At 41.4% G+C, this 12347-nt stretch overlaps 1 protein-coding gene across 1 annotated transcript in view; it reads right to left on the bottom strand.

The window, feature by feature from the left end:
* Positions 1-3324: 3324 nt before the first annotated feature.
* LOC5508474 (transient receptor potential cation channel subfamily A member 1) overlaps positions 3325-12347 on the bottom strand; it is a 28213-nt gene continuing 19190 nt past the window's right edge. The window contains exons 21-31 of the mRNA XM_048719761.1: positions 11412-11559; positions 10597-10695; positions 9603-9778; positions 9196-9256; positions 8909-8983; positions 8331-8375; positions 7307-7477; positions 6438-6506; positions 5357-5476; positions 4911-5026; positions 3325-4328 (exon numbers count right to left, since the gene is read on the bottom strand). Of these exons, the coding sequence (XP_048575718.1) occupies positions 4226-4328; positions 4911-5026; positions 5357-5476; positions 6438-6506; positions 7307-7477; positions 8331-8375; positions 8909-8983; positions 9196-9256; positions 9603-9778; positions 10597-10695; positions 11412-11559 (1183 nt within the window). The 3' untranslated portion in view covers positions 3325-4225. The remainder of the gene's footprint in view (positions 4329-4910; positions 5027-5356; positions 5477-6437; positions 6507-7306; positions 7478-8330; positions 8376-8908; positions 8984-9195; positions 9257-9602; positions 9779-10596; positions 10696-11411; positions 11560-12347) is intronic.

The following is a 12347-nucleotide window of genomic DNA, read 5'->3' as shown; positions in this document are numbered from 1 at the left end:
ACACGTTATTATAGGTTGCCTAAACGCTTTGGTGACTTTGTTACTTATCGATTTCTGTAATAGTATAACGCTATATGTGCTGGCCCTTTGCCTTAATTCAGTCTGTAATACTGCCATGGCAATTGAATAAAACCCCTATCTATCTATCTATCTATCTATCTATCTATCTATCTATCTAGCTAGCTACCTACCTACCTACCTACCTACCTACCTACCTACCTACCTACCTACCTACCTACCTACCTACCTACCTACCTACCTACCTACCTACCTACCTACCTATCTATCTATCTATGCCTGCCTGCCTGCCTGCCTGCCTTACAAGTTTAGCGCGGTGCGATATTTTGTAATCAGAAGACAGCTGAGTGGACTGAGCGGTGTTGCTATTTATATCATTTGAACAACAGAGTGGAATATATTATATTTGTTATGTTATTATCAAATGTATTTTGAGATTTTGTTAATATTGTGAATAACATTAACTGGGGAAAGGGGCACAGCCACGCTCCTACTGGTCATTTTTTTAATATAATTTTTCAAAATATTGGGGAGGGGGCACGTGCCCCCAGTGCCCCATCCTCTGCTACGGCCCTGCGGTTATTCAAAGATTGTATTGACTTGAAAAATAGTTGATCCCAGGTATAGGTGTATTAATTTACCCAAAAATACATCTTTCGTGCCTGGGAGGGCTTGGACCATCAATCTTTAGGTTAACCGCCAATTGCGCCACAGCGACTTCAACAGAATTAAGATTGGAATCTAGGAAATTCAATTCGTAACGGTGGTTGAATAAAAAATTATCGCGATGCTGTATCTTTTGCAACTTTTGCAGGAAACATCCCTTGCATGCCATTGGCGTATTAGGATCACTCTCCTCACAACATATCAGCCAATCAGATCAAAGGTACTCGAGATAAAACTCAATGAATAATTTCTTAATTGGTTTTCGCTAATGAAGTAAATTGGTCTAGGTGTGGAATCACTGTATGATTAAAGCAAATCTCTGCCTCATATTTAAAGACTATAGGAAAATTATTTACGGTGCCATATCTCTCTAGATTTCCGAGGAAAATCCTCAAAAATTTAATCGAAATTCAATATTGCATTAGGTTTATCCTGTCAACCACGTGATTCAAGCTATGAGCCAATCAGATGCAAGATTCTGGAATTATAGTATCAAGAATAATTTTCCATTGTTTGTTGTTAATGAGGTAAAACTAAACTATATTGCAACGGTTGCATCAGTGTTGAAAACGGTCCCAAATTCCTCATTAACAATAGGACAATTATTTATAATGGCATATCTTTCTGGATTTCCAAGAAAAATCCTCCAAAATTTGATATTGCATTAAGTTTATCCTGTCAACCTCGTTATCCAAGCTATGAGGCAATCAGATGCAAAATTCTGGAATTATAGTATAACCGTATAATAATTTTTTCATTGTTTGCTGTTAATAAGGTAAAACCGAACTGTAGAAGGTTCACTCTCGTGGATCAAGCTATAAGCCAAACAGATGAAAGACCCTCGAGTTATAAAACAACTAATAGTTGGCTCATTTGATCTCCGTAATAAGCTCGCTGCCACAAATAGAATTGTAAAACTAGAAGTTCTCGTGGAAAAGTGCTCAAGCTCATAGATTGGTTGGTCGTTCAATTGCAAGGGTTAAATCTATATTCTTTTAGATTTGTGTGGGGCAGTTTGCACATTTTCGATAAGCCAGATTTATGCAAGACCCCCTTTACTTTGCAGCCACTGTCTTTGCGGATCACTAACCGTTTGTTTCATGGTTTCTCTGTTTGTTTAATAAGAGAAATAGAACAAAAACAAATTGCTTGTAGTCTTATTTTATTAAACAAAAGAAAATATTTAATTGAAGGTATGTCTAGGAAAGGAAAAGTCTGATAACCATAACAGAAAATCTGATTAGCTGTAGGGGGTTTGCATATTATGGAAAGTAAGTATATTTTAAGCAAGACTGCTTTTTGGTGGTTGAGTGGGAAGGGCAAAAACCCGTGTGCCCACCCCGAGTTGCATGCCTGTACATACCCAGTAAGCTATTTCGGTCTAAGTGGTGGCCATGACAATAGCAAATGAAAAGGGTACTGCTCATGTATTAACATTTAGTGAACTATATAGAATTTATGATCTCCTGCTTCTCCCTAACAATAATTTCTGCATGTAAGTACACTGCAGTATTCACTGGAGCCCACTGATTTCTAAAGAATCTCTGTGTCTCCTCCATGGCTGTGCCTTGGTTTAAAATAATGTAGCAATCAATTTTGTTTTATTTCTTGGGCAATGATTTGCAATCATAGTAGTTCTGGACTGGACATTGCTGTGGAAAAATAGACTCAAAATATAAAAAACTGCAAACCCAGTATCGAATAAAAAAACAATTTTATGTCTGATATTAGAAGGGCCGATAAGCGGGGCAGTGAAATGAGATTATTCGGATTGATTTTACATTTCCCTTTATATACAAGTCTCATCAAATAACACAGAGATCTACTGAATGCTTATTATTTACCCGTCATTTTATGAATTTGGTTGGTTTGTCTTTCCAAAGTTATTTGGCTTAGTTGCATTTTTAAACAAAGCCTTACAGTACAATCGTCAGGCAATGGGATTTGGGCTGTTTGAATACCTTTCGCTTTGCCCTTAGGTGAGGGGTTAGTTTGAATATCCGAGTTCTTTTATCATCAAATGACAAACTTCGAAAGCCATGATAAGCAAACCCAATAAAACATCGGATCATAAGTCCCCATACTTACCAAATAATTCTTTGATATCGCCATCGTATTCGCGGTATAAACCGAAGAAGAAGCTTTCAAAATTATCGTAAACACAGGGCAAGTGCGGAAAATCATGGCTGCTTTGTATCGCTGACTGCCAAAGAAAGCCCAAATCTTGGTTTCAACAGAAAGAGTCTGTCCAAATAGAAGCTGGAAAGGCAACGCATAGACTACATAATTGCGCATCGGGGGAGGGGACGGGAGATTTCGTTTCCAAGATGGCGGCGGCTTGTACCACAGGAAACCCAAATCGACACGACCGAAATTATGCAAAATTATGCAAAAACCTTTCTGTTAACAGCCGAACGCGCTAACCGATTGCGCCACAGAGACTTGAGCAAATACTCAAATTAACTCATGGCGTTTACACTTTCTGGCTTTATTTTAAATGCTCCCCTTTCCCCCACACTACCGCCGATCTGGTGATACCCGACCTGGTGGATTTTTTGCCACCCCAACTCCCCTGTACATGCCGAGTTTTCAGACTCTCCCTGGCAGCGTATTCCCCACGAACGGAGATAGACATCTGACTTAGGTGAGAAAGAGTTTATTTATTTTTAAATAATAATAAGAAAAAAGAGAAAGAAGGAACAAAAAACATCGATAACACATCGCAACTGTATCGAAAATTACGCGGCCATCCTGAATCGGGATTGAGCTCGCGAGTGTATTTTGCGTGCTTTTTTTAAGTCTGCTGCTGTTTACGCTTCCTTGGCTTCCTTGTTCTAAAATTCAAAATCAAAAGCGCCACCACAAAGGCTCTTGAAACCATTTGAACCTCTGCTCCGGTTATACACCTATTTCAAATAAGGCCCGTTGCATTCGGTAAATTTGTGTATCGTAACACGCAGTGCTTCATGGGTATCAAATAAATAAGCACAAGACCGTAAATAACATACTAATCCAGGTTTCAAAAGCTGTAGATTCTTGTTTACCTTCTTATTTATGAACAATCACATGGCTTTCAGATACAAGGATTCAGCCATTCATACGCTACCCATGAACCAACGCGGGTTACGACACACGGATTCTCGAGTGCATCCTTATTTGAAATAGGTGTATGTTGCTTTTGATTTTATTTTGTGCGAGTGTAAGTTGTAAAGAGTGCGCATGTCCGTTTCTAATTCTCCTATTTTGGGCAGCTTGTGTTAAATTTCCGTATATGGACATCATGCCCTTATTTGTAAAGTGTCTACCCCGTGTGTGATTGCTGAATGTCTTGGAATAAATTCAGTTCTGTCCCGACGTCTAGATTTCGTTGATGTTCTTCTCTCCAATAGCTCGAGCCATTCCATATGAAGCTTGTGTTTTAAACCCGCCGTTTCAATTTTGATTGACTTCTTGACATTCTCATTGAATATGTGAATCAATATTCAATCAATATATAAGACAACAACAGTAACAATGGGGCTACAATGCTGTATTTTGGCTTCTATAGCACTGTGTCCCCTTGCTGGGGCTCTTTGTCGATTTTTTCCAAAATCCTTTCTAGCATCGTTCGTTGTTTTATCATCTCTTGCGAGATTAGTTCCATTCTAAAAAAAAAAAGAACACAATTCCACATATTAACACCAGGCTATCATACAAGCAAATATGGTTCAAGTTAGCGTGAGTACTAATTACCGAGGAATCGTTTCCAAGGTTACATGCTAAAGAGGGTTCGAGATCGGGGATTATAGAGGGCTAAGGTTTAAGTTACCGAGGGTTGGAGTTATCGAGGGTTTGAGTTACCAAGGTTTTGATTTACCGAGGGTTTGAGTTAAGGCGCGTTTGAGTTACCGAGGGTTTGAGTTCCGAGGTTTTAAGATATCGAGGTTTTTAATGAACGCCCCATTCTAACAAACGCCCCCTCCCCTCCCATCCAGCTTAAAAATATATGAGATAGGAAATCCGTTCATAAAAATCAAATTCAATTAATCTGAGTATGGCTTCTACCGGGTGAGACTTACTTAATACCAAGAAACGCTTGCTACGCAGGCTATAATTTAATGTGATCCTGACTGAGACTAGAGCCCCACTGCACTTGGGTTTGTCATTTAGTGAACGGACCATCAAAATTTAATAGACGCCTTACGGTACGCAGCCAAGCGTTTCTTTAAATAAAATCAAATTCTTACCGGTCTTCCTGTGCTTGCATCTTATTGGTCAGATTGTCGGTGACGTCTGACCAGCGTTCAGGGCTATTTTCCAACACTCCTTCTGTTGTCTCCAACAGACGATTACTGAGTCGCCCCTGAAAAAAGTGTTTGATAATCAGCCTAGTCCTGTGCTGTTTCGGTTTTCCTGTGATTGACGATGTGAACTCGCCCGAATCTCCCCAGTCCCCCTTGCCCACCACAGGAATCCTGAGCAGACCCCCCTTTGCTGTTATGTTAATTAGTAAACACTTCACATCCCTCTCTCTAGAGGAATTCCCAAGGCGCGAATCCAGAACTATTTACACCTACGAAAACAGGTCAAACTTTGAGCTGCATGTTTTGTCAATTAAGGCGACAGTGCACTGCCCCTTTTTGTAAAGGTCAAAAAGTTTTCCTGGACCAGAGCCTGATCGATCGCCGTCTACCTTTATCTTCTGAAGGACTGTCTTAGGCTTCTCGTTGGGTTTTTTCACGGTTTCAGATTTGTAGAATCGACAATAGACAAAGCAGGGTAGCTTCTCTTCAAATTCGTAGATAGAATCGATCTGTGAAAGGGAAATAAATGGTGATAAGGTGATAAGGCCACTGAATGGCGCATAGGCGCAACACAAAGTATTCATTTAGTCTGGAAAGGGTGCATTGTCAGGCGCGTACCGAGGTTTGGCTGAAGGGGGGGGGGGGGGGGGCGCAGTCATAGGTATCATATGAAAAAAGCATAGTATTTGAAGATTCCTTAATAAGAAAGGACCCACTATTTGACCACCAAAGTGTGTGTGTGTTTTTTTTTTTTTGGGGGGGGGGGGGGGGTGCGCAGTTATAGTCATCATATGGATAAAGCATAGTAAAGAGTCATTAATAAAAAAGGACCCACTATTTGACCCCCACGGTGTGTGTGTGTGTGTGTGTGGGGGGGGGGGGGGGGGGGTGCGCAGTTATAGTCATCATATGGAAAAAGCATAGTAAAGAGTCCTTAATAAAAAAGGACCCACTATTTGACCCCCACGGTGTGTGTGTGTGTGGGGGGGGCACACCCTGTGTACGCGCCTGTTCGTACCCGGAGAAGGAGGGACTCTCCAGAAAAGTAGATGGGGGTGATCGACCTATCTTTTAGGGTATAGAATCCCGACCAACCGCTATTCCCTAGGGGTTGTTGAAGGATTGTTCCGATTCTGTTATAATAGGGTATAAAATTCGATAGGTGTTTAACGATTTTTACGATTCTATTAGTTAAAAATTCCTTCTACCACACCCAATTTGCTATCTCTTATGGGTAAGAAGTTATAATTGATTTTGCCGACGATCACCCCTGTCTGTTTTTATCTGAGCCCCCCACCCCCACCCCCCACCCCCGAAAATCGTAACACAAGCGCAACACGAATATTTATTTTATTCCTGATTATCAGATTCGGTGCATAGTTTTGAATAAGCGAGGACAGATATCTAAGGTGTGATGAAGGCTGCAACAATCGAATATAAAAACAACGATAGTTTTATTGTTTCTGGTACCTGAATTGCCAGTCTTTTGATCTCCGCGTTCTTCTGGATAGAATCGATGTCCCCAACGGCAAGACCAATCTAAAAAATTAATAAATCAAGGTATCCAATTGACACGCAAGATATACTTTTCTTAAGTCCGCCAGAGATTCACTTATTTGCCATGCAATGTCTCGACAATAGGGTCATCATTTTGCTTAAGTAGCCATCAGAAAAGTGAGCTTTATCAAATTAGGCCTCCTGTGAAATAAGCCGCCGCCATCTTGGAAACAAATTCTCCCCGTCCCCTCCCCTATGATGCAAAATTAGTACTCTACATGCCTGCCTCTCCAGCTCTGATTTGAGGGGCAGGGAAGGGGGTAGTTGGCTTATGAAAAATGCGCCAACTACCCCAGGCAAATCTATAAGAATATAGATTTTAACCTTGCTAATTGAATGACCAGCCAATCTGGAGCTCGAGCACTTAACTTCTATCCATACAAACTACAGTCACGGCAAAGGCAAATGGGAGAGGGAGGTGGGGGGGGGGGGGGGGGGGGAGATAATAAACGTTTAATAAAAGCACACGACTGAGATCTCGAGAATTTTTTTATATCAGAGGTGGAACTTAAGATATATTCAAAACGAAGAAAGCATATATAAGACTATTGTGTTAGGTCTACGGCATATCAATAAGCGACTTGCACTGAAAAGGCACGTGACTTTTTGAAAGGCATATTCCAGCCAAAATAAACACATGCTGCGTACAGACGACTTTCAGAAGTGTGAGTTAAATGTGTTTTAACAAACCTAAGAGAAAATCTTGACTGTCAAATTTCTTGGTCACGGAGTTGCAATCTTTTATTTCCTCGGTAAGACCTCGGATATTACTCGACACTTACCGTAAGATTCATAAGCACTATCGGCAGGAACAGGCAGAATGATAGAAACACTAATCTGGACAAGTTCGGAAGGGCGAGAGGCTCGTCGACGAAGAATCTTGTGTACTCGATTTCTCCGATTGTCATGACGAGGACTTTGAGAAATGATGAGCTGACATTCTGGAATGGGTCCTAAAAGTAATGGTGCGGAGAAAGAGAACAAACACAAACTAAGGCTTATGAAATGTAAGATTGGACTGGGAGGACTGTAAGTTTGAACTCATGCCCGTGAAGCCACGTGCGGATGAAAGCGCCAGCTTTGCGAAGTCAGGGTATCGCCAGAAATGCCGGTGCTGTTTCAAGGAGAATTTATACCCCGCTGTTTTTTCACGAAGTTTCGTCACGTTTTAGCGAGTTGCTAAATTAAAATTACGAATGTACAATCCTAGTCAAATCAAGGATGCCTTAGTTTCCCGCCATAGCGATGGAAGTTTCTTCTGTGCGTGCGGTGGGAGAAAAATTAAATTGGTGGTGAAATGTTTACTGAGGATGAAAATCTCACTAGCCCTCCCCCCGGCCCTCGCCCGAAAAATTCGTCATGCCTCCATCCAAGCTTCCCTGGCACAACACCCGCGATGCGCCAGGGTGGGTCAGGGTGGGGACAGGGTGGCGCAAGGGTGGGGTCAGGGTGGGGAAAGGGTGGGTCAGGTTGGGGCAAGGGTGGGGTTATCAGGAAATAGCAAGTGTTGGGTCAGGGTGGGGTCAGGGTGGGGCAAGGGTTGGGTCAGGGTGGGGTCAGGGTGGGGCAAGGGTGTGGTCATCAGGAAGGAGCAAGGGTTGGGTCAGGGTGGGGTCAGGGTGGGGTCATCAGGAAGGAGCAAGTGTTGGGTCAGGGTGGGGTAAGGGTGGGGTAAGGGTGGGGTAAGGGTGGGGTCAGGGTGGGGTCATCAGGAAGGAGCAAGTGTTGGGTTAGGGTGGGGCAAGGGTGGGGTCATGGTGGGGTCATCAGGGTGGAGCCAGGGTGCTGCTACATTGATAGACTTACAGTTTGAATGGATTCATAGTCTGGTTTGTGGCCTGTCATCATCCACTGAAAGAAAAGAAACCAAATGAATAGGAACAAAAACTTCATCAATACAGGATATTTTTGCCTGCTTTGAAGGTAATTTATGGTACACTATCCATTATCGCGTCGCAATGACATCTTGGAAATAAAGAATGGCGACTCGCCTTTGGAAATACCTGCAGGCAGACCTCATATTCATACTCTGAATTTATACTTTATTTATACTAAATTGTCTTATATGCGACGATCGTTGCTCAATCAGAATGGTGTCTTTGGCGGCCCTCTTGCATTATCATTTGTTGAGTGGAGAATGGGTCGAGACATGCCCACGTGACTGGGCACGTACTGGCCTTACCCTTGGTCCCAGGGGTTTTATCTTTGCTTTTGTACTTGCGAATCTGACGTTACACGAGCGAAGATAATGGTTGTGGTACCAGGGTGATCTAGGGTGATGTTTTACAAATTTCAGATTTGTCTGTTAGTTAAACTAGTAGCTAACAGCTGAGCAAATATACACAATATAGCACAGGGTGATTATCAATTTGACCATAACTCACGTTGGATTCCTTCGATAGCAAGAGCTGAAAGACGACGGCATAACCATAGAAGAGCAGCAAAAACACGCACATCACCTACAACAAACGACAACATACCTCAAAAGGAGTTACCAAAGTTGATTCACTTAAAACTCTATTTTAACTGCCTTTCCAGATCAATAGTCATGACAAAAGAAGAGTCACGCCCCCCCCAACCCCTTCCCCGCTAGTATCAGATATAAAAAGAATATAAAAAGAGATAAAAAGAACAGTCACACCAAACGCTCCTTCCCCAAACAAAAGCTCACCCTCAGAAGGGTCTTGAGAACCTCAAACAGCATCGTGACGTAGATTCCATTCTGAAACAAACTAGACAAAGAAATAAATTGAGGTTATAGGTAACATATTTAATAAACCTTACCTTTTTTAGACCTTATGTATAACACCCTCAATTAAAATGTGCTACATTCCTTGTAATATTAATATATATCCATTTTCATTTTTTTATTGTATAGCCCCATTCAGTTCTAGAACGCGCCACTGCAATGTTTCTTACCCGGGTGTAAGATTGGGTTGCCTGTGCCAAAAGTAAGTGACGCCACAGGAAACCATCTCCCTTGTGGTTGACCTCGACCAAGGCCCCACGCTGCTCATCTCCGAGCGCAAGAAACCCGCTAAGAACTCCTGGGACTAAGGCTACCGTTTCTTTATTTACCTTTGAAACTGTAGAAGCATGGTGAGGTACGCGAGTAACACCAAGACTATGGTGAAACTCCAGTATAAATACAAATCATCTCCCTCTTGGGTGAAATACTTTATCCCGAGTGCGACCAGCGCGCACGTGAACGTCGAGAACTCGACCACGTTACTCGTTTCTATATAGTCCCATTTCTAAAACAATAACGATGACATTAACGATAACGATAAAAATGACAATGGCGATGAAAATGACGTGGAAGACGATAACGATGACGACGACGTGAGGATGACGATGACGTAAGGATGACGATGACGTGACGATGACGATGACGAAAGGATGACGATGACGTAAGGATGACAATGACGTGAGGATGACGATGACGAGAGGATGACGATGACGTGATGATAACGATGACGTAAGGATGAAGATGACGTAAGGATGACAATGACGTGAGGATGACGATGACGTGACGATGACGATGACAATTGCAATAGCGATAACGAAAACAACAACAACAAAAGCAACAGTAACAATAAGGGAAACGATGACGACGACGGTGACACATGACAATGACAATAACAATGCGATAACAACAGCAACAATGACGACTAGAAGAGCAATAACAACAAGAGAAACGATAACGATGAAGAATGAAGAGAATGACAATGCCAATAAAAATAAAATCATATGAGATAAGTTATTTGGCCTTATACACTGCCCTGTTGCGCTTTATAATTCTTAATAACAATAATACTGTATGTACTAGACGGTTATAAAATTAAATATATGAACTTATAAATCAAACGCTACTTTAAAAAATGTGTTTTAAAATTCCATAGTTTTGGCTATAGTGCAAATGTAAAAAAAAAAAAACAGTGCACTTTAGCACCGAGCCAGGCAAACAGTAAATTCAGGATGATATGAAGGTTGACTTACTCTATTGCCCTTAAACTTCTATAATATCCAGGACCATGTATTTTATGATATAATAAGGGAAAAATGATCTCACCTCTGTGTACATTTGATAGAACTCGATGCCTAAATTGAAAACTGAAATGATCAGGATTGCAACTTCAGCGGCATCAACTGTGTACTGGTTGCACAACACCTGACGGAAACAACCAGATGTCAACAAAAAGATAGCCTACCTGTAGGTATTGGGGCTTATTTCGGCAAAAAAAATCCGGAGTTTGTTATTTGGCCGTCATTTTTACGAACGCGAAGGACTGGGGCTTTTTTTGTCAACTATCCCTAGTTCCCCTCCTCCACGTCCAAAATGGTGGCCAATGGAGCAGACTCCGGGTTTTCTCGCCGAATATAAAACTCCAACACATACATCTAGGCTTACAAGGAATGCTATATAATAGCAGAATAGGCATATAACGCGTTAGACCAAGAAGGGACCAGCGATATTTGAAGGCGCTCAACGTAGAAAGCGATGGATCCTCGAGAATAACCAGGTAGCATGACAACTTCAAACAAGGCAACCGTTGTTCTGTTAAATCAGGCCCTGTCATACCTTATGGCTTTCGTTGTTCGGTTTCTTATCGATGTCGGTCTAATCATACCTTATCAAATATGGCTGTCGTTGTTCGGTTTAACCAGGTCTTATCGATGTCGGTCTAATCATACCTTATCAAATATGGCTGTCGTTGTTCGGTTTAACCAGGTCTTATCGATGTCTATCTAGTCATACCTTATCAAATAAGGCTGTCGTTGTTCGGTTTAACCAGGTCTCATCGATGTCGATATAGTCATACCTTATCAAATAAGGCTGTCGTTGTTCGGTTTAACCAGGTCTCATCGATGTCGATCAAGTCGTACCTTATCAAATATGGCTGTCGTTGTTCGGTTTGACCAGGTCCTGTCTATATGTCGCTCATTTTGACACTGCACGTAGAACGTGAGGACAGTGATGTACACGAGGTGGAGAATTGCACCCAAATAGAAAAATCGAAGACCAAATAGACTCCTAAAAAAGACAACACAGTAGCAATATAGTGTAAAGCTCACGTGGCACCCAAATGTAGCAAAATACGGTCTACTCCTACGCTTCCGTATTTTCCAAAATCGCAGTGCCTATACTACCCGACAGTAGGGAAAGGTCCTGAATGGACTAAATGCCCGACAGTAGGGAAAGGTCCTGAATGGACTAAATGCCCGACAGTAGGGAAAGGTCCTGAATGGACTAAATGCCCGACAGTTTTCAATTTATTTAAAAAAAACCTTAAAGTGCATGTGAGCTATGGCCGTAAAACGTGTATATTCTCGTTGATTAGTAGTTAGATTAACTGTTTTCACTGGTAATACAAGGCCAACTAGTCTTGAGTAAAAAATACGGGGATAAAGTCATGTTTTTACTGCCGCCATATTGGTCTTATGTATTAAACGTTTTCTGTTGACTATGTATCGTAATTTTAGTGGCACTAAAATTACAATATGCTGCTAAATTATCGACACTCTCAATTTGCTCATTTTGCATGGTAAATTGTCAGCCTTGTTAGCTCAAAGTAGTATATATTTGTATAGAAAGGGCAAGCAACAACAACATTTTTTTACAACAACATTTATTTTATTAGCACCCTCTATTATACAGATATTACTTATTAAATAAGAAAAGGAGAAAAATAAATATAATTTTTATAATTGGGCACCAGCCGCATTAAGAAATAGCGAATCTAACGAGCTTTGTTGCCGAAAAAGAAAGTTGTTTCGTGCTTGTATACTATAAACACATTTCCCGACTGTGTTATTGTAGCA

This window comes from Nematostella vectensis, chromosome 12, assembly GCF_932526225.1.
Source record: "Nematostella vectensis chromosome 12, jaNemVect1.1, whole genome shotgun sequence".
In the NCBI taxonomy this organism is placed as follows: domain Eukaryota; kingdom Metazoa; phylum Cnidaria; class Anthozoa; order Actiniaria; family Edwardsiidae; genus Nematostella; species Nematostella vectensis.
Note: the sequence above shows the minus strand (reverse complement) of the source record. Positions and strands in the feature narration are given on the sequence as shown.